The sequence below is a fragment of the Camellia sinensis genome, chromosome 4, assembly GCF_055761805.1.
Source record: "Camellia sinensis isolate YWXY chromosome 4, ASM5576180v1, whole genome shotgun sequence".
NCBI classification, from domain to species: domain Eukaryota; kingdom Viridiplantae; phylum Streptophyta; class Magnoliopsida; order Ericales; family Theaceae; genus Camellia; species Camellia sinensis.
In genome coordinates this window covers 138,326,058-138,348,950 of record NC_138964.1, presented here as the reverse complement: position 1 = coordinate 138,348,950, position 22,893 = coordinate 138,326,058, and the positions used below count along the sequence as shown (strand labels likewise).

Below are 22,893 nucleotides of genomic sequence, written 5' to 3'. Positions count from 1 at the left end.
CTCTGTCAGTGTCTTTGACATAAATACACTTGTCACATTTGTTGATTCGAAACCCATTTGACAACATTACATTGTCAAACTTCTCATGCCATTGTTTAGGCGCTTGCTTCAAACCATACAAAGATTTGACAATTTTACAGACTTTCTTGCTTTGTCCTGGAGCTGAAAACCCTTCAGGTTGCTCCATGTAGATTTCTTCATTCAAATCCCCATTTAAGAAAGCTGTCTTTACATCCATCTGGTGTATCTCAAGATTGCGCAAAGCTGCTATCGCAATCACTATGCGAATGGATGTTATCCTAGTTACAGGTGAGTACGTATCAAAGTAATCCAGGCCTTCTCGTTGCCTGTACCCTTTGATAACGAGCCTCGCCTTATACTTATCAATAGACCCATCGGCCTTCATCTTTCGTTTAAAAATCCATTTGCAGCCTAAAGGCTTACAACCTGGAGGTAAATCTATCAACTCCCATGTGTGGTTCTGTAAGATGGAGTCAATCTCACTTTTGATCGCTTCTTTCCATAAAGGACTCTTAGGAGAAGTCACAGCTTCATAGAAAGTTTGAGGTTCGTTCTCAACCATATAAGTCAAGAAGTCTGGACCAAAAGATTTGGATGTCCTAGCCCCTTTACTCCGTCTGGGCTCATCTAAAACCTCAATTTGATCATCACCTGGATCATCAACATGATCATCCTCACTAGCAAGCTCATCAAATTGCTCCAAAGACCTTGGAACCCTTGCATGGGTTCGGCAAGGAAAAATGTCTTCAAAAAAACATGCATTCCTTGACTCCATGATGGTATTCCTGTGTATGTCCAGAATTTCAGACTTATGAACAAGAAACCGATATGCACTACTATTATGTGCATAACCAATGAATATACAATCCACAGATTTCGGGCCTATCCTAACTCGTTTGGGTGTAGGAATCGCCACTTTTGCAAGACACCCCCACATTCGTAAGAATTTATAAAAAGGCTTAACGCCTTTCCATAACTCATATGGGATCTTGTCCACTTCGCTTCAACACAAGTTTCACACTTGTGTTTCGTCAAAACAACCTTGTCGGACTCAAAAAACCATGCAAAAAACATGTTTACTGAGAAGAGACCTTGAGACAAGATTCTAACGAATGTCTGGAACATACAAGACTTCGTTCAAGGTTAGCCCTTTTCCTGAGGTTAACATCAGGACCACCTTTCCCTCAACAAATAAGGTAGTAGAGTTTCCCATAAACAACTTCTCACCGTTTGTAACCAGTTTGAAAGTTGTAAACAGCTCCTTCTCAGAGCAGATGTGGCGTGTAGCCCTAGTAAAACTAAAAGCCTCGCTACCACAGTTGTAGCACTTCCCAAAGAACTGAGAACCAGGTTCTCGCGGCTTGTATGCCAGCTTCTTTGCAACACCACCCCTTGGCCCCAGCTAAGAGCCCTTGTTCAAGGGGGGGGGGGCTTCTTCCTCATCCCAGAAATTTTGTCATGCACAATGACATTGGCCTTCACTGAGGAGGTACTCCCTCTTTTATTTCTATTATCCTCCTCATTACGGAGTCGGATAATCAGGTCTTCTTTGTAGAATTTATACAAAGTTTTAAACAAATCCTTGTGTCACAATGATTATGAAACTCTCAAAATCATATCACAGTAAATACATTCCCAGAATGTCATCAACCAAATTAGGCATCTAAATATATTTGGTCCAACCTATCACTCTGAAGCCAATAGTCTTACTATTAGGAAACACAAATCTAGTGTTCAATAGTCTACTATTCGGAACTTCATAACATGGCCAGTAGTCTTATCACTAGGAATCACTAATTTCTCAGCATGTGGTCAGTAGACTTTCTACTAGTAGGAATCACAATGTCTTAACCTGTGATCAGTAGTTACTTTACTACTAGGAATCACAACGTCCTGACATAGGGTCAATAGACTCTTTCATTACTAGGAATCATCATGTCTTGACATATGACCAGTACCCTCTCCACTACTAGGAATCATGATGTCTTGACATGTGATCAGTAATCTGTTCACTACTAGGAACCACAATCTCATAACTGTGTAGCCAGTGGTCTAACACCTCCTAGGAATCACTAGTTTTCTATCTCTGTGATCAGTGATCTTGTACTCACTAGGAACCACCAATTTAAGAATATATTTGGAATTTAAAAATCCAAAAAATATTCACCCACTATAACAGGTTGTCTCATCTTTGCTTTCAAGTAAAGTCACATAGCAATCACAAGGATACCAAACTAATTGCCTCTAATCAAATCAGAGAAATTTTTAATGCAATCTTATGATTTCCTTTAATCATACTTGATCTCTCAAGATCTTTAAGAATCTCGCGAGGCTAAGGTTGTCAGGTGGAACAACATTTCTGTTTGTCACCTTTTGAAGCCATTTCTGAAACATCACAACAGAATTTCACTTCTGTGATTCCAGAAAATAAACTTAACCCTTAGAAAATCCCTTAGATGGAAATTTAATTCAAAACTAGTCTCACCATTTAACCTAGAATCGAACATGGTCAGGAATGTTCCCAGGAAGACTGGAGGGGTCACATCGGTCCCACTTAAAACCCAGTTAACCTTTTGACAAAACATTCAAGAGCATGTTGACTCCTAGTCCATAGGAAACAATTTAAAAATTAAGATTTCCAGAAGATAAACCAGGTTATAACAAACCGATTCCCAAGCAAATAAAATTTGCTACTAGAATTACACCACTCATAAAAGTTACCGGTACTCCCGGAACTAAGCCCATTATTTCTGAATAAAATCAAAAATATTTTAGCTAATGCTAAAATTTGGTTTCCTTTCTCAAAACCAAAACACTTTGGACATAATCAGATTATAACCAAAGACTTTCTCCAAATTTGGTTTTCCAACATTTTGGGAATAAAATGATTAAACCCAAAGACTTCCTCAAACTCCAAAGGTTTGAAACCAAATCCATCTTAGTTGTCATTTCTGAACAAATAAGAACTACTCTTTAGCCAAAGCTAAAACTTTGGTTTCTATCACAGAAAACCAAACCAAGTTCCAAACTTACAAACAATTTAAAAAATTGCTATAACAATTACACGTATATAAAATGCTTCTAACAAAACAAGCAAATAAAACTTGCTACCACAAATTGATAAACAAACCAACTACATCTCAAGCAAAAAACATGCTTCAAACATTTAAATAAAATAGCCAATCCATAAGGATTCTATTTAGTTCAAAAGCCTTTCCACGCTTAGGTATTCCTATTCAACACAAAAGTTAGTAGTCCAAACAATTTTGTTTTTACATCCCAAATACTATTCATTTGGTTTTATATTTGTTTTTCGCATTGGTATCCCTACAAAGAAAGTTAGTAGCAAACCACAACAAAATACAAACAAATAATCTAAAAAATTTAATTATAATAAATAATTGAAACCATCTAGCCAACTATTAATTATATAAGTAACCAACTAATATAAGGTACCAAAACAAAATACAATTAGTAACTTCAAAAATAAATTACAACTTTAAAATAAAGTTCAATATTCATGAGTCATGAATGAAATTAATTCATAATAAACATTTAAACTAATAACTCCAAATAGATAAGTCAAATTCAAAGTTAATGCACCCAATTAAATAATTCAGATTAATGCACCTAATTAAATAATTCAGATTAATGCACCTAATTAAATAATTCAGATTAATGCACCCAAATAAATAATTTAGATTAATGCATCCAATTAGATAATTTAGATTAATGCACCCAATTAAATAATTCATATTAATGCACACAATTAGATAATTTAGATTAATCATGTACACAATTCATAAAACTCTATAACTCCAAATACATTAAATTATGTAATTTAGCCTAGAAAATAATAAGCATGTAACAAATTGAGACTAGAATAGAATTAGCATGTCAAAATTGCAACATCCATAAATTATATTTTATAACCTTAAAATTCATGCAAGTCATGGTAGGGAAATGATAAACCATACGCATAAAACAAGATCATACTAATACAATTAAGTATGCAAATTATAATAGAGCATTCTAATTAAACTAAGCAATTAGAGAGTACCATTGCATAATTTACAATTATTGAAATTGTGAGCAATTCCGCAACAATTCCTAGTAACATTATACAAAGCTAACCTAATAGTCTATATAAATCTATTCGATCAATTTCATAGAAAAGATATATAAGATCTGTTTTAAACTTGTTGTTCAAAATTGTGAAATTAAATAAATAGATTTATGAAGAAAACAAATTATATACCAAGAACATATGCTGATAATTACAACTAAATTTCAACAGAAATACACAAAAAACAATAAATGGTAAAGAGACAAAACCGAAGCCTGCACGGAAGCAGTTTCCTTAAAACAGATTTCACCGCCTCACAGGTCGAGTGCTTGAGGAAACTCGGCGTCTGTCTCCGAGGATATGACGGTCAAAACCAGCTACGGCAGAAGCACTATCTGTCTAGCTTAGCGAACAAAACAATGGCAGCACTCTATCACAGTAGGAACTATTAAGCAAACTGACTTGTAAAATGGAAGCAAAAATTTCTATATTGAAACTTGACAGGAGGGTCTCAATTTATACATGTATAGGGGAGAGAGGAAAAGCCTCCAGCCTTTAAGGCTAGTCATTAAAACACCAAGCATCCATAGCCCCTTTCCACAAAATGAAAAATATGGATGTCCAAAGGATTCACACCCTTTAGCCAAGAAAAAAAGATTTAAATACTCTTTAAAATCCTATTCATGAATCTAACATCATGAAGTAATTTCTTGGCAATTTCTTATTCAAAACCCAATAGTTTTTTGGCTCACTTGGACCCAACACAAAAAATGGTTAGGACCCACTTTAATATTTAATTAAAGTCACCACACTTCAATATTAAATTAAAGTCCCCAAAAATCATTTTTTCCAACAATAGGTACAACATCAAAGGCGACAACAGGTTTGATGCAGATCTTACTTTTCCAAATCACATTTGTGAGAAGATTAGTGTCTTTCTATGAATCGTAACTGTTTTTTTGATAGCTTTATTATTTGTTTTTAGTAGTTCTTATTAAATTGTTTGTTTGGCCCTTTAAAATCTTTTTTTTTTCTTTTTTTCTTTTTTCTTGTTCTACGTATTGTTTACTTTTATTTTAATATAATTACTCTATAACTTTTCTCAACCAAAAAAAAAAACTCTAAGGATTGCTCAACTTTTCCACTAATAACTTTTTAATCATATACCAAATGCATCAGTTTTTTTAATAACAATTTTATCTTTAAAAAAAACAAAAACAAAAAATCCATAGACAAACCAAACTTAAATTTTCATGAGCTTAATAATTTTCATGTAATAGAATATTTTTCCTTGTGTGATATTCTTAGAGGAAACAACTATTAAAATCATTTGTCTAATGTTCTGTGGTCTTCATTGATTATATCAAACAAAAATTATCCATTTAGCGACAACTATTTTAGTCGCCAATAGGTCATGAATCGCCGACTAAACTCATTAGTCGCCCAAAACAACACATTTGGCGACGAAACAATTTAGTCGCTGAAAGCATTTTTCCGAAAAAAAAAAAATTCAGCCTTTGCTACTCCTAGGTTTCGAACCACTAACGTCCCAACCTCTGTAAACCTTTACCAACACTCTCCCCACTACGCCACAAGAACATCACATGAATATAAATGCAACATATATTATTTATATAATATATTGACCGATATTAATAGAAAACAATATATATATAAATAATTATTTTTATTTAATATATTTTACGAAAAAAATAAAGTACTTACTAAAAAAAAATAGGGGAGCACTTTTGGCGACTAAATGCTGTTTTGTCGCTAAATACGTTAATTTCCGCCCAAAAAAACAACTTTCGGCGACTAAAACTGAGTTTAGTTGCCGACTAAACTCAGTTTTAGTCGCCATTTGTCCACTTTTAGCTACTAAATTTTTTTTAGTAGCCAAAAAGTTTTACTTTTGGCTACAAAAAATTTGTTTGTCGGTAAAACACCTATATTCGGCGACTAAAGTATTTTTTAGTCGCCAAAACCTATAGTTTTGGCTACTAAATGCTTTTAGTCGCCAAAAACCGTGCCTTTTAGCTACTAAAATTTTTTCAGTCGCTAAAACTCCTATATTCGGCGACTAAACTGACTTTTAGTCGCTAAAAGCCCTATATTCGGCGACTAAAGTGCTTTAGTCGGCAAAAGTGCTCAAGTTTGGCAACTAAACTGATTTTAGTCGCTATTTGTACTACTTTCAGCGACGAAAATACTTATTTTAGTCGCCAATTCTGCATTTTCTTGTAGTGGTAAGTTGCCCTTGCTTGGTAAATGATTCTTACAATTTGTTAGGTCATCAATTCCCTCACCAAAAAGTTCAAAGTTTAGAAATCATGAATTACATCAGTAACTAAAGTTAAAAGTATAATTCGAAAGACTACAAAAATTTAATTAAAATTTTATCATAAATAAAGTATAGGTTTAGATTTAAAGTTAGTTTATTGTGAGTCATATGCAGAATGAGTTTTGTCAACATATTTGATGTTAATGTAAACCCACACACCTACTCCACTTACTCCACTACACCTACACCTACTCCACCTACTCCACCTACTCCACCCACATCTCCTATATAATGTACATACAATATAACAATCAAAATCAATAAAATCAATATATACATAATTGTTTCTCTCTTTCTTTCCCTATACATTTATTCTTACATGGTATCAGAGCTAGGTTAAGAACCTAGTATTTTCGTTCCACCAGCGGGCGGCAATCTCGCCTTGGCCGCCCGCCGGACAAACCCAAATTTTCCTAATTTCTTCTTCAATGGCAGATTCTTCAACAACACTTCACCACCAGCAGCACCACCAACTACTCCACTGTCAAGCCACCACCACTACAACTCCACAACCGGGCCATCATCACCGATAGCCTCACTCACCTTGGCTGCTTCATGTTCTTCTCAGGCCGAACCTTACACTAATCCAACACCCAGAGATCCCATTGAACTCCATCTGCACACACTGATAAACATACCACACGCACACACAGCCGATACACCAGGCATACACCTGCACACGATTCACACAGACCACAGCCCAGCTCACACACACCAGCGATGCATGATCTCTCTCGGCCATGCATTTTTGGGAGGACATTCTATTCTCTCACTCTCTCTCTCTACAACGCACCCGAGTTTCTCTCTCTCTTTGAGGGGGCCACCCAGTCAAACCCTCTTCCTCTCTCTCTTTCGGCACCTCACAACAGATGCATACACCCACAGCCATGAGCTCTCTCTTGGCTCTCTCTATGGACAACACATGCACTGGCTCTTTCTCTTCTCTCTCTATAACACACTGACTCACGGCATAGACATTGATCATTCACAAACACACACCAGCTCTCACACACAGACTGAGCTCCTTCTCCCTCTCGGCTCTCTCCATAGACACACCCCACATACACACTGACAAACACACACCCTTGGAGCTACACAACACACCCAGATACACACCATACATTCACACCCCAATACAGACAGCACGACACAGACCCACACCACTCACTTCCCGTGGTCTCCCACATGCACTTTATGATGAAAACATTTACCTCTCTCTCTGGTCCCTTTTTCTCTCCACCAGACCCACTTTAATCATATTCATCATTTGCCTTCATTTATTCCACCCACCAGCGCACATGCTTTCCCCATTAATCCATTTTTATTATTATTTTTTTTATTATTCTTATTATTCTTCACACCAAAAAAAAAAAAAAAAAAAAAAAAAACATTCACCAACTCGTTTTTCATTCTACAAACTTGTCATTTCTTCATGCCGGGCTCAATCCCGATCACAATTTTACATACACAAAAAAAAAAAAAAAAAAAAACAAACAAACCAAAACAAATCCAACACCCACAAACAAAAGATTTGTTTTCTTTTCTGCAGACGGCCATCTACCGACCTCACTTCTTCGCCTCTTCCGCCGGTCTTTTCTTCTTGCCTCCGTCCTGGGCGGCCCTTGCCGGTGCTGCCTCCGTGTTTCCCACACCGCCGAGCACGTTCACTCCCCCCTGCTCCTCCACTACAGCATATGGCGGCCCTCCAAATCGGAACATCACGGTGGCCTTCCGCTTCAGCTCCTTGTTTTCCGCCTTTAGCACACTTATCTCTGCTCGTGCATCCTTATACATGCGTTGGAGCAGAGCCAGTTGGGCGTTTAACTGCTGCACCTCATTTGTCCTACTCTACAGCCGGTGCGACAAGTTTGTGACCGCAGTCATGGTCTCCACACATGACTTCAATGTATACTGATTGGCCTCAATATCAGTTTGCACCGCCATTTTTTGCTCCACAGACCGCATCGGAAAGTTCAACGGAGCAAAACCAGAGGTGTTTGATTGAGGTTCACTGGCCACCGCACCAGTTATCTCTCTTGTTGACTCGTTGAGGTCGGGAAAGAGAGTGAGCAGACCACGGGACGACGAAGCCATTTCTGGGCAACAGAGTGTTACAGAGTCTCTCTCAGAAACGGAAGAGTTTTTTAGAGGCTTTTCGCAGGTTTTTTTGTCTCAGCCTCTGCCTCGGCCTCAGGTTCCGTCTTGGTTAAATAGCCGAGGCAGCCACGCGCATCGCGCGCCACTTGACGCCAGACGACAAAACGGGCGCGCAAGCCAAGGTAGTCACGCGCCTCGCCATCATGTCCGGCACACCTTTTTATGAATTGGGCACGCCTTTTTATGGCACGCCTTTTGACAGATTGGGTGCGCCTTTTGAGGACGCGATATATCTATCTACATGTATATCTTTTGGGCAGCCTATCTACACACTCATACAGTGTCTTCTACAACGGTCAGCTTTATCACTCCCTTTGCTTCAACCTCAAATAGGTTTCTATCTTCACACCTATTTGAGTTTGAGGGGGGGTTATACATATATCATGTATCATGGTGAGCATAGTTACACACCATGGGAACCACCCAAGCCACCCCATGGCGCACTCCCTAAGTCGCCCCCTTGGTGCACCACCACAAGCTTCTACAACGGTCCGACATGACCCCATAAACTGTCCCGACATTGATTCCGGTCAGCTTCTACAACGGTCCGACATGACCCCGTAAACTGTCCCGACATTTATTCCGGTTCGCTTCTACAACAACGGTCTGATACGACCACACAGTGTCTGCTACATCGGTCCGGTATGACCTCGTAAACTGTCCTGCTACAACGGTCCGACACGACCATACCATGTCTTCAACAACGATTTGACACAACCATACAGTGTCTCCTATCCTATTTTATTTTATTTATCAGTTTACTTTCCTGTTTTGTTACTCTCTTCAACCTCAAGTTGGTTAGTTCCTATCCTCCTTGAGTTTGAGGGGGGCTGTTAATGTAAACCCACATACTCCACCTACTCCACCTACTCCACTACACCTACACCTACTCCACCTACTCCACCAACTCCACTCTCCACCCACATCTCCTTATAATGTACATACAATATAACAATCAAAATCAATAAAATCAATATATACATAATTGTTTCTCTCTTTCTTTCCCTATACATTTATTCTTACATTTGAATTCTAAATAAAATTTTAAATAATTTTTTTAGGCATGTAACACAATTGAAAATTTTAAGTTGTAATTAGAAAAAAAGGACACAATAATATATATTTACTTACACTTTGTCTTCTGCATAACCCCATCTCATATATGAAAAAACAGATAAATTGAGAAAATAAAGTGCACGAAAACAAATAAGTTAAGTTGTAATTGGGAATCAACCTAGTAATGTATATCAAGTTACATTTTTTTTTTTTTACATGTGATCTCATCTCGCATGTGAAGAAGTTGATAAATTGAGAGAACAAAATGCACGAATACATACAAAACTTAGTACACAATGACATATATTAGATTACCAATTATTTCAGAAACTCAAATTTCTAACCAACTATGTATATAAATTAATACTTCTAACTAAAAATCTTAGCTAATGAAAGGAGAGAATTCAATAAGTAGATGACAAATGAAAGATGAGCAACAACTTAGTTCCCCAACCCTAAGTTCATATAGTATAGTGGCAAGTAACAACTACTAAAATAGTATAAATATGATTAAACTCTTTCTTTGAATTTCTTTATTCAACCTTTACTCCGTCCAAATTACTAAAGTGGTCCAATAAGTAAGAAAAAAAAACTAAATAATCCCATGCCCCTGCTGGGACAAACCCTGCCAAACTCCTAATGGGATGGCAGAAAGTGGCACCAAAGATTGAAATATGATCTTACCATATTCATATCTACTAATATGTAATTATCATGCAGTATGTGCTTGGGTTAAACCAAATTGATCCTAAGGCAGGTTTTACAAGCTTAATTACCATCACCTTAAATATTATTAGATAGTCTTGGAATATTATTTAATATTGTTTACGCAATGCTCTCGATAAATAAGGAATCACAAAATATATTAGATGGGTCATTCTTCTCTCTCAAATATCAAACAAATATAAATAAAGTTTTCACTACATTATTGGTTAAGAACACCAGCTGAACAATGTCACATACAAATCCGGAACCTCTCTACAGTGATCTTAGAGCAATTTTTTGTAGACTAGATTTAATTATACAAAAGCTGAGGGTAGTGATTTTTCCTAGAGTGATCCTAGATCAATTTTTGTATGGCTGAGATTTTTTTAAAATGTTACTATGAGTACTATTGTACCCTCAACTTTTGTACAATTAAAACTCGGCAATAAAAAATTTGCTCTAAAATCATTTTAAGAAAAATCACTCTAGAGATCTGGACTCGTCCCGTTATACTCTAGGACTACTACATAAAAATTTCCATGTGTACAAAATTTAATCACAAAATGGGACCCATATTAAATATAAGAATCTTATCTCATATGCAAATATTGTGTTAATTGCATTCCAGGGATATAAATGTCATAGGGTATTTCAAAAAGCGACATCTAATTTATTTATTTATACTATTATTAAGTGAAGGTCTCAGTTGGTGTAGTGAAACCTTCTTCTCCTCGTACCACGTGGCAACTTTATATATGTAAAAATAAAAAATTATTATACAAAGCGTAAGCAAGTTTTGAACGCAAACCATGAGTTTCATTAAAAACATACTTACCACTTGAACAACATATATATACATATTAAAATATTAATTTCTTTACTATTTATTTTTATTGTTAATTATCTGAATTGTACACTTATCGCACGCTATCGCATGCGTCACCTGCTAATTTATTTTAATGAAGGCATATGAGTAAGAAGGAGAGGGACAAGTACGACCCACCAAAAACTCATCACCTTAATTGATTCCAAACAACAGGCTTTGTGCCTGATTGATCTATGTATATATTTTATGAGTGTGCTACTCTTATAGGACACCAATATTTATTTGTCATCACTTATCATAGTTTTCACCATCATTCCTTCAAACAAGAAAAAATCTCTGAATTCTATGGCCTCGTTTGGGAAGTTGGCTATTTTAGTAGGTTATTTTAGTTTTTGACTATATTAATAGGCTAAAATTTTTATATTTGAGAAGATCGTTAAATTTTTTTTAGTTGAATGTGGTGTTTGTGAGAGAAAAAATGATATGATTATGAATTTGATGTGACATTTTATCTTATTGGTTATTTTAACCAATTTTGTTGTCTTCTTTTTTTTGTGTGTGTAGATTTTAGGCTAAAATTGGCTATATAAGTGACCCTCCCTTGTTAAATTTCACTTTCAGAGCTTCATTGAAAATCTTGGGAAACAAACAGAAAAAGGGAGAGATTTTTGATTTCTGGGTATGGCTCAAAGTGTCTTGTCCTATGAGTTGTGCAATGATCAGGAGCGAATTGATGATCAAATGAGTGGCTTGGAACTAAGTCTCTCAGCTATGGCTTGCTATCCTTTCCCTTATATGCCAATTTTGGAGAATCCTGCAGTTCCAACTTGGTTCCCCACCGTATCTGACGAAACCGGCATTCACAAGAGGCTGAAAGGGACTTCAAGCGTTCCCGAATCAATCGAAAGCAATAGCAGCTTTTATTGTGGCGGTGGTGGTGGCAGCAATATGAGTCGCAATAGCAGCACAAGCAGTTTGAACAGCTTGCCAAGGCTTCAATTCCGTGATCATATTTGGACTTACACGCAAAGGTACTTGGCTGCCGAGGCGGTGGAGGAGGCAGCAGCCGCCATAATTGGTTCCGAGGATGGAAAATCTGAGGAGGCCGAAGGCGCAGGGGACGGGATGAGGCTTGTCCAGCTCCTAATTTCTTGTGCTGAGGCAGTGGCTTGTCGCGACAAGTCATATGCCTCGGTGTTATTGTCGGAGCTACGAGCAAGCGCGTTGGTATTTGGCTCATCATTCCAACGCGTGGCTTCGTGCTTTGTCCAGGGCCTGGCTGACCGCTTGGCCCTAGTCCAACCGCTCGGTTTCGTAGCACCATCGATGAGCATGATCGACATTGCTTCGGCAAAAAAGGAAGAAGCCTTGCACTTGGTTTACGAAATTTGCCCACACATTCAATTTGGTCACTTTGTGGCCAACTCAACAATATTGGAAGCCTTTGAGGGAGAGAACAATGTCCATGTGGTAGATTTAGGGATGACCCTAGGTCTGCCACATGGATACCAATGGCGACGGCTGATCCAGAGCCTCGCCAACCGTGCAGGCTTACGGCCTGCACGACTTCGGATAACCGGAGTCGGTCTATATACAGACCGATTCCAGATTATCGGTGATGAGCTAGAGGCCTACGCTCACAGCCTGGGGATAAATCTGGAATTTTCGGTAGTGGAAAGCAATCTGGAAAACTTGAAGCCTGAGGACGTCAAGCCCCGGGAAGGTGAAATCCTTGTCGTCAATAGCATTCTTCAGCTTCATTGTGTGGTGAAAGAAAGCAGGGGAGCTCTGAACTCGGTTTTGCAGATCATTCATGAGCTTTCACCTAAGGTTTTGGTGCTTGTTGAGCAGGACTCGAGCCACAATGGGCCTTTCTTTCTTGGAAGGTTCATGGAAGCACTACACTATTACTCTGCAATCTTTGACTCTCTTGATGCTATGTTGCCCAAATACGACACAAGGCGCGCGAAAATGGAGCAGTTTTTCTTTGCCGAGGAGATCAAGAACATCGTCAGTTGCGAGGGGCCTGCTAGGGTGGAGCGGCACGAGCGGGTGGACCAATGGCGAAGGCGGATGAGCCGGGCAGGGTTTCAGCCTGCACCCATTAAGATGGTGGCACAAGCGAAGCAGTGGTTGGGAAAGATTAAAGCTTGTGATGGTCATACCATTGTGGAGGAGAAAGGGTGCTTGGTTCTCGGGTGGAAGTCGAAGCCGATCGTTGCTGCTTCCTGCTGGAAATGCTAAAATTTGAACAGTTTCAGGGCCTAAGGATCGTCTGTACTCAAATTTCTCAGTTCTTATATCCTAATGCACTTTCTAGTTGTATGACTATGTCTCAAACATTTTCATATCTTGAGATTCTCATCCCATCTTACGGCTAAGAGCGTATTGAGAGAGGGATAAAGAGATTTGAGTACAGACGATCCGAGGCCCATCTGTGGCGCTGCAGTTATGTCGCGCATTGAATAAAACAATATGGTTCTTGATGGGGACCATGTGAGTGTTTAATAAGTTCATCTGCTGCAAAGATTGTACTATGGCAATGCCCAAGTTCAGTAGAGTGAAGATTCTGAATTTGGATGGAAAATAAGGGACCTGATTGTGAATTTGAGCTATTCAGGGATGATGAATAGATTGAATAAAGTAGTATTGATGGTTTGATGTACATAGATTGACATTGTTTTCATTCTTTAGTTTTCAAATGACTGAAATCTGATAATTAATGGGATATTGGACATAAGGGAAATTATAGGACGTGTATCATATAACTTCTAGTGACAATCTTTGTAGTTTTTGGTTATCATCTATTCAACTGTCGGTTATGACCCATTGTGATATTAGTTATGATATTATTTTGATTATAATCCAAAAATTCTTAATGAGATCAAAATATAATTGAATATAAAATTATTAAGTTAAAATGCAACGTATCAAATTTGATATAATTAATAATGAGATCAAAATATAATTGAGTATAAAATTATTTAGTTATCAAATTTATTGCTAAAAATTTGAGGTGAAAATATAAATATAGGTCCGATTAGTTATCCAGAAATAAAAATATGTTATCTTTGTCACTGAGGTGGGCTTTTTCTGTCTCTAAACAAATCACACCATCTCCATTATTTTTCTCATCTCTCTTTGTGAAAATATTACATTTTAATAGTAAAACTAAACCATTTTTGTGTTAACAGGACCCAATTTAAATCCAATTTAAATTTTGAATTTAAATTTGTTCACCAAAGAAAAAAAACATATTCCAATTATATTTTTTTTTACATTTCCTATACTAACTACAAAAATCCATAAATCTAGCGTGTACTCTTCACTTTTAAGAGCATAAAACACATAAACTCATAAATCTAAGGCATGCCCGGATTATAGAAAAAAAATAAAATAAAAATAATATTTGGTTTCTCACTCCTCTACTTTTCTGTCTCTACCTCTCTCTTCCAACCCCTCCAATTCCAAATCCTCCTACAATTTCTTCCAAAACCACAATACCTCTCATAGACAACAATCCAAGATTCAAAAACCCCCATCACCTATCAGAATCTGAAATCACCCTCTCTGTACAATCACACTACCCTTACCGACAACAACCCTCTCCGAAATCACCCTCATGGCCACCCTAGAACACCTCTCTCATGTCGCCTCCAACGTGACGCCTACCACCGGCTACGACTTCAGTAGGTGTTATACGGTGATGGTTCGTTTGGATCCAGTGATCCTCGTGCTGAAAATGCTACACTCAAACCGACTTGATCTTCGATTTGACCAAATTGACTCATCGAGCTGCAACAACCATCAGATGTGTCTCTACCAAGTATTGTACGGTGATTCTTCAATACTTTGAAATAGACCACAACTGAGCTGTGGCATATATTCTTCAACCTTGAATAGATTTAATTTTTTGAATTGGATACTTTGATGGCTATACTAAAAATGTATCGATGTGCTCTATCTTTATTTATTTATTTTTCTAAATTAATGATTGAAGACTGAATAGTGATCTTTGAAACATAAACTTGACACGCAAACCTGGCCATAGAGCAAATGAAGATGTTCACTTGACAGTGAGGAAATCTACAGCAGGTCTGCATTTGAATATGAGAAATATGAGATTTGTTATGCTACACCAAATGTAAATTATAGTATTTCTAGTGCATGTATGGTGGTGAAAATCCATTGAAAAAGAAGATTGTAAACTTAGAGACCAGCGAAAGTTTCGAGTAACTCACTTAGAGACCAATTAAAATTTGTTATTGAAAATTGAAATAGATAGTTCAGGGAAAGCTACTGAAGATTAAAGGTGGTTTTGTTGGTTATTGTTTATGTTGGTTGTTGATTTACTTGATAGTTAGTATAAATTGCCAATGAAACAGTTTTTTTTTTTTTTTTGGTTTGTGGCATAAATATATGTTTGGACTTTCTGAATGATAAATGGTGAACTTTAAAATACTTATGATTATAAGAGATTTTGATTTTGGTTTTAATTTGAATTGGATAAAGGCCCATTGATTTTGGTTTTAATTCGAATTGGATAAAGGCCCATTGTGGCTCAAGTCCTACTCCACAAGCACCAAAACCTTAGGCGAAAGCTCATGAATGATCTGCAAAATCGAGTTCAGAGCTTCCTTGTTTTCTTTCACCACACAATGGCCCTGGTTGGTGTAACTATTAAAACAGATCATAAATTATAGCTTAACAGATTATAAATTATGACTTTAATCGGAAACTGTTAATTTGTTTGGTGTAGCTGTTGGATTATAAATTTAAATTGCTGAGTAGAGTTTGTCAAATAAGCTGTGAAGTAACTTTTTCAATTAACTTTTATTTTTTGTTATTCACTACTTGTCTATATTTCTCGTAAAAAATAATAATAATAATCTATAGTCCATTTGGGTCTTTTTCTATTTTTAAAAAAATAAAAATAAATAAAAAAATTTAAGAGTATAACTGTAAATTAACATGTCTACAGTAGAAACTGATAATCAGAAGCATGGGATGAGCAGCTTCTCAAAATCAATTTTTTTGAGTTAAAATAAATTGTTAGAATCAGAAACTGTTTGAAATAAGTTTAATCAAACAGTCTAGAATAATTTTTCCAAAGCTAGAAGTTATATGTTGGTTCAAAAAAGCCCAAACATACACTCCAAATGAAGCTGAAGAATGCTATTGACGACGAGAATTTCACCTTCCCGGGCCTCGATGTCCTCAAGCTTCAAATTTTTCAGATTTCTTTACACTACTGAAAATTTTAGATTTATCCGCAGGCTGTGAGCGTAGGCCTCCAGCTCATCGCTGATAACCTAGAATCGGTCGGTATATAGACCGACTCGGATTTTCCAAAGCCCTGCACGGTTGGCAAGGCTCTGGATCAGCCATCGCCATTGGTATCCATGTGGTAGACTTAGGTTCATCCCTAAATCTACCACATGGACATTGTTCTCTCCCTCAAAGGCTTCCAATATTGTTGAGTTGGACACAAAGTGACCAAATTGAATGTGTGGGCAAATTTCATAAACCAAGTGCAAGGCTTCTTCTTTTTTTGCCGAAGCAATGTCGAGCATGCTCATCGATGGTGCTACAAAACCGAGCGGTTGGACCAGGGCCATGCGGTTGGCCAGGCCCTGGACAAAGCACGAAGCCATGCGTTGGAACGATGAGCCAAATACCAACGCGCTTGCTCGTAGCTCCAACAATAACACCGAGGCATATGACTTGTCGTGACAAGCCACTGCCTCAGCACAAGAAATTAGGAGCTGGACAAGCCTCATCCCGTCCCCTGCGCCTTCGGCCTCCTCAGATTTTCCATCCTCGGAGCCAATTATGGCGGCTGCCGCCTCCTCCACCGCCTCGGCTGCCAAGTACCTTTGCGTGTAAGTCCAAATATGATCACGGAATTGAAGCCTTGGCAAGCTGTTCAAACTGCTTGTGCTGCTATTGCGACTCATATTGCTGCCACCACCACTGCCACAATAAAGCTGCTATTGCTTTCGATTGATTCGGGGACGCTTGAAGTTCTTTTCAGCCTCTTGTGAATGCCGGTTTCGTCAGATAGGGTGGGGAACCAAGTTGGAACTGCAGTATTCTCCAAAATTGGCATATAAGGGAAAGGATAGCAAGCCATAGCTGAGAGACTTAGTTCTAAGCCACTCATTTGATCATCAATTCCCTCCTGATCATTGCACAACTCATAGGACAAGAGACTTTGAGCCATACCCAGAAATTAAAAATCTCTCCCTTTTTCTGTTTGTTTCCCAAGATTTTCAATGAAGCTCTGAAAGAGAAATTTAACAAGGGGAGGGTGACTTATATAGAATTCAGAGATTTTTTCTTGTTTGACGGAATGATGATGAAAACTATGAAAAGTAATGACAAATAAATGTTGGTGTCCTATAAGAGTAGCACACTCTTAAAATATATACATAGATCAATCGGGCACAAAGCCTGTTGTTTGGAATCAATTAAGGTGATGAGTTTTTGGTGGGTTGTACTTGTCCCTCTCCTTCTTACTCATATGCCTTCATTAAAATAAACTAGTGGGGTGACACATGCGATAAGTATACAATTCAGATAATTAATAATAAAAATAAATAGTAAAAAAATTAGTATCATATATAATATATATGTTGTTTTAGTTGTAAGTATGTTATTAATGAAATTTAAGATCTTGGATTCCAAAATTCTTTAATAATAACTTGTGTGATGTTTGGTTATAATATATATATATATATATATATATTTATAGTTATGACTCTTTGACATATATATGTGGTAATCAATATCACAAATATCATAACTTGCATGTGATTTAGCATTGCTATGAACATAAATAGTTAATTTTGTTTTTCAAAAGAAATATTTATACCGTTCATATAATTAAGGGGGTCAAAGTGTTAGAATTCATACATGGGAAGGGTCATGACATAATAAACCCAATATTCTTTTTAATTTTTTGATAGTGAAGGCAAATATTATTGAGCAACCGATGAGCTCTAAGAGTTGACAACATTATTTATAATAAAAGCAAGACCTAAACCTATTAGAAAAAAAATTAACTAAGAATTTTTTTTTTCTCTAATCACAACAATGAAAAAAACAAGTAAGAAATTTCAAAAATTGCTAAATTTGAGCCAAGCTGAAATTTGAATACTAAAAAATCAAAGGAAATATGACAAAACAAATGACAGTAAAAGTGCAAATTTTTATACAAAATTATTGCTAAAATAAAGCTTTACTATATAAAATAAAAGTTTTTTTTTTATTTTCTATAAATAAAAAATAAAAAAAAAACTAATTTAAAGCCAAAAGGTTATATGGTCAGAAATTGAATTGATACACAACATTGTTGTGAATTTTGATCTTCTTTTTATTTTATTTTTTTATTTTTAACAAGTAGGATGATGTTGGCCCATACCTCTGCTATTTAGTTAAAGTAATATTACAATGACCATATATTTCTATCATCTTATTTTACAATTTGATATGTTAGTCTAGTTATCAACACCATATTTACACTAATGTCGCGTTGACAAGTAAGATGATAAGTATAATATGATATAAAACTATGATAAGCATAGTATTTAGAGTGCTATTCAAAAAAAAGAAAAAGAAAAAAACATCAAGTTTGAAAATGACAAGAAGCACAAGGCCATATATTGGTTATATTGATTGGTAAGTTCATGTCTATGCATGACATTATTCTAGTAATTGGACTTAAGTTACAATAAGTACAAAGCATACACAACTTATTTTGGTCAAGTGCAAATTTCATATAGAATAAGTTGACTTATTTTGGTTATTAAACAGATCACCATCCTAACCACTAAGTTTCTGAACCCCAAAAAAACTACTAAAAATATTTAGAGTGATATTCAAAATGAACTTGATGATACAACGTGTTCCTGATGGAAAGGGTCAAATTGATCTACGCTTCCCAAACCGGTGCCCGAGATACCAAGCTCATCGAGTGACCTGCACAAGAGTTCAACGGGGAACGGGGAGTCCCCTAGCGAACCCTTTGACGGGCAAGTTAGAAAGAGAGATGGAATGTAGAGATAGATTAGTGATAGAAAAGTTTAACCTTCTTCTTGTCTTCGATGCCTGCCTATATCCTCTAGTAATCATTTCGTTGTCCCTTCTGACCTGTCATCTTGGCCGAAAGCCTATGCTCTAACTTGCCTTGTTCATGGTGAGGTCGTTCTGTCTTGACGGGGAGGGGTTATCGCAATAAATACTGTAAGGGATGTCATTAATGGCTGATGTGCAGTTCAATAACTTTGCAGGATCTTTGTCTGCTTATGTGGCTTGTCCTTCTCTTGTCACGTATTTAGATGTCATTGGTTCTTAATGCCATGTTGAGCTCCAGTAACGTTGGGCTTTAGTATTTGAATTATGTATTGGGCCCTAAGTGGTGGGCTATATCCTTTATGGGCTTACCCATGTCAGTAGTCCCCTATTCCCAAGTGCAGCTTTAGTCCAACGAAGGGAATAAAGATGAAAACAGTAGTAATGAGATGTCGACGGGGCGAAGACCGACCGTGAGGAGGGCCAACTGCGAAGGGTGACCGAGGAGAGGGGCCGACTGTAAGTAGGGCTAACCGCAAAGGGTGACCGACAGGAGGGGTCAACCGTGAGGAGGCCCGACCGCGAAGGGTGACCGAGGGGAGGGACCGACCCTGAGAAGGGCCGATCGCGAAGGGTGAGTGTCAGTGCGTGGGGCTCGAGGGGTGGTGGGGCACATGGTGAAGTGAAGTGGAATAGATAGGGAAGGGGAAAGGGGTAGTGGATCGTGGTCGTACACATGGCGGAATCCCGTAATGGGGGAGGTTAAGCGTTGGGTAAGAAACTAAGGGATAGGCTATCATAGGGTGTTGAAAAGGCGATTTTTGCAGATTTTTTGAAAATTTTCGAACTGGCGAAATTTAATCGTTGGGCTTTTGGTGTTATCCACTTTACCTATCTTTTTGCAAAAAACCAAAACGTTCCAAAAGTAAACTCTTTTGTGTCGAGTGATACACCTTTGCAATATTTTGCAAACTACCTTGTACCAACGTCTGAAGCCATACGTAGGCATACCAGAGAGATAGCTCGAGAGGATGTGCCCATCATGAGACTAGATACGTTGGGGAACGACGACGCGGTGGACCTGGCGGAGCAATACAGGACGGAGAAGCGAGCAGGGAGTGGGGGGAGCCGGCAGGACGACCCTGCTCGTTCACATTGATAGCGGCTGCGAAGCCGATAAGTCAGGTTGAGTCAGATCACTGGCACACGAAGGCTGACAAATCGACCGTTACCGCGGAGGAGTTGGAGGACATGCGCGAGAAGTATCAGATTTCCGCGGAAATAGAGTTAAAACTGCCGACATCAAAGGAGATGCCATCCGATGCTCGACCGGGGGAGTTTGCCCTCTACGAAGAGGCGTTAAAAGGGGTGTTAAGGTTGCCACTCCCCCGGATAGTAATGGACGTGCTAGGTCGGTTGGAGGTGGCTCCGGGTCAATTGATGCCCAACGCGTGGAAGATTTTATTGGCCTGCGCAAGTGCATGGCCGCGGGCGAACGACGGAGCTACAATGACGGTGGATGAGTTTTTTGCATGCTACAAGGCGTTGAGCCAGCAAAAGACTTGGGTCACTCTATAGGCGGCGGCCGAGAAAGGTCTGGTGGTGGGGTTGCCATCATCGGTAAAGGGGGTGGAGGCCACAGTGGTTATTTCTGATAAGTTCAGTCCTTTGCCTTTGCTGAGGACGGGTTGCCCTGAACTGACTGAGATGTCCCTGACGTATCAAGCCCTTGACCTGGTCTTTGAGGTTAACACACTCCTCCGTATTATGTCTGTGGTCTTGATGAAAGCGGCAATATTTGGACTGGTATCACCGGTTAGAAGGAGACTGTGATGGTTGGGGCCATTTTAGGGGATAATCTCATTGGATCTAGTTCAGAACTTGTTCCATAGGGGAATTGAGAGGTGTGTATCGTTCGAACCGGCCGGGCAGTCGGGTCAGCGCCGACAGGTCCGCTCGTGTTGGTTGGTGTAGACACCCCATTTTTGACCGACCTTAAGACTAAAACGTCACCGATTGAGCGCTTCGTGATGTTGCATATCGTGCTCGTTCAAAGAGTTCAGAGTCTTGGCCGCGAGCCTTGCCTCCGAACTTCCGAACTCTTTCTCGCTTTGCCTCAGTTTGCGAACCTGGCTCTGTTTTCTTTGTTTTCTCTTCCCGAAGGGAGGGAGAGGTCTCATAGATCATCTCTCAGTGGCCGTAGGCTACGTTTCATGGTCGTAGGCCATTTTTGCCCGTTTGGAGTCCGGTTTCCGATTTTTCGGAGCCGTTGGCCGTGTGCCTCAGTTCGGGACCGCTTAACCATCTCTGTTTGCTCCGGTTCTTGGCATACGTCTTATATCCTCCCTTTTGAGGGACACTGCAGTCCGAGAAACCGACTTCGTGGTCGAACACCACTCCCGGTGCATAACAGTCAGTTTTCAGGGCCCCGGGCTGCGCGTTTCGGCCCCCGAACCTTTATTTTGCATCGGTTTTGGTTCGTTTTTAGCAGGGACCTTTGTTTCATTGCTAGGAAGGTCATAGAGGGATGGGAGGCCAGTAATTGTTCTGTCAGCCAACTTTATCCCTTCATCACCCTCCGTCGCTCGATTTTTCTCACTTCAAAGCCAATGTTGACCACTCTTGGGCCATTTTCTTGCACCATAAACCCCATATTTGTGATGTACACATCTGGGAGGCCACCAATATTTGGTGGCCGCTAGTAATTGCTTTTGAACCTTTTGAACCCCTTTGAAAAGTGGGTTGTTCTCTCTCCTGGTTCACTATCTCCAGTTTTTGATCACATGATTGTGTTGAGCACATATGGGAGGCCACCAATATGTGGTGGCTGGCCAGCAATTGTTCTTGGACCTTTTCACCCCTAGCCGACCGGCCATGGGAAGTAGCTGACCGGCCACCTGCAACCTGGATAACCAGCCGGCCTTGCTCCTTGCTGCAGGTACATTTCAAATATGCATCTCTTTTCCTCCCAGATTTTGTATCCGGGGGGCCAACTTTTTGGGGGAAAACTTGAATTCATTTCCCCCCCATTTTTCCCCCCTTTTCTCCCCCTCTTTTGCCTATAAAGCCAGCCTCCCAGCTCTGGTTTAGGGGTTAGAAAATTTTGGTTTGGAGCTCTCACATTAAATCTCTCTCTCTCTCTACTCTAAGCCTTAAAAAACCCTTTTGATTCTTACACCATTTCCTCACCATCACCTAGCACCACACCACCACTCCATTCTAGCAGCTTGGAGGGTCTTCTCAGAGCTTAGGAGGCAGCATTTCTTGGTCCAAAAGGCTGTCAAAGATTAGTCTTCAAGGGTAAGTCATCTTCTCCCCTTTTTGACCCTTTTCTTGGTTCACATCTTAGCTCTTTGTGCTTGCGTGTTGGGGCTCCGACCCTAACTGAAAATATCATTTTTTTGAGCTCTATTTCATGTTTTTTTAAGGGCATCTCACTGTTTGAGGCTCCCTTTTTGCACTTGCTTCATTACCTCCTCTGTATGCCATTTTCTTGCATATTATTTTAGGCCTATATGTAAACTGTTTTGAGCTCTAGTCTGAACTGTAAAGAAGCTTATTTTGAGCCCTTCTTCAACATTGTTGAAGGGCTCATCACTGTTTGTGGCTTCCATTTTCCACTTGCCTTTATATCCCTCTTTTGGCCTC

The 22,893-nt window shown here is 38.7% G+C and overlaps 1 protein-coding gene and 1 pseudogene across 1 annotated transcript; one reads left to right on the top strand and one right to left on the bottom strand.

Annotated features, from left to right (window-relative positions):
* The first annotated feature begins 11,609 nt into the window (after positions 1-11,609).
* LOC114266580 (GRAS family protein RAD1) lies at positions 11,610-13,918 on the top strand. Its single transcript, XM_028207508.2, has one exon. It carries the CDS (start codon positions 11,854-11,856, stop codon positions 13,414-13,416), a length of 1,563 nt encoding a protein of 520 aa, XP_028063309.2. The 5' UTR covers positions 11,610-11,853; the 3' UTR covers positions 13,417-13,918.
* A 1,783-nt stretch (positions 13,919-15,701) lies between these two features.
* LOC114266593 (GRAS family protein RAD1 pseudogene) lies at positions 15,702-17,395 on the bottom strand (annotated as a pseudogene).
* Between the last annotated feature and the right edge of the window lie 5,498 nt (positions 17,396-22,893).

What these genes read in the sequence shown, in the direction of transcription:
- LOC114266580 (XM_028207508.2), top strand. Translation starts at nt 11,854, where the DNA reads ATGGCTCAAAGTGTCTTGTCCTATGAGTTGTGCAATGATCAGGAGCGA.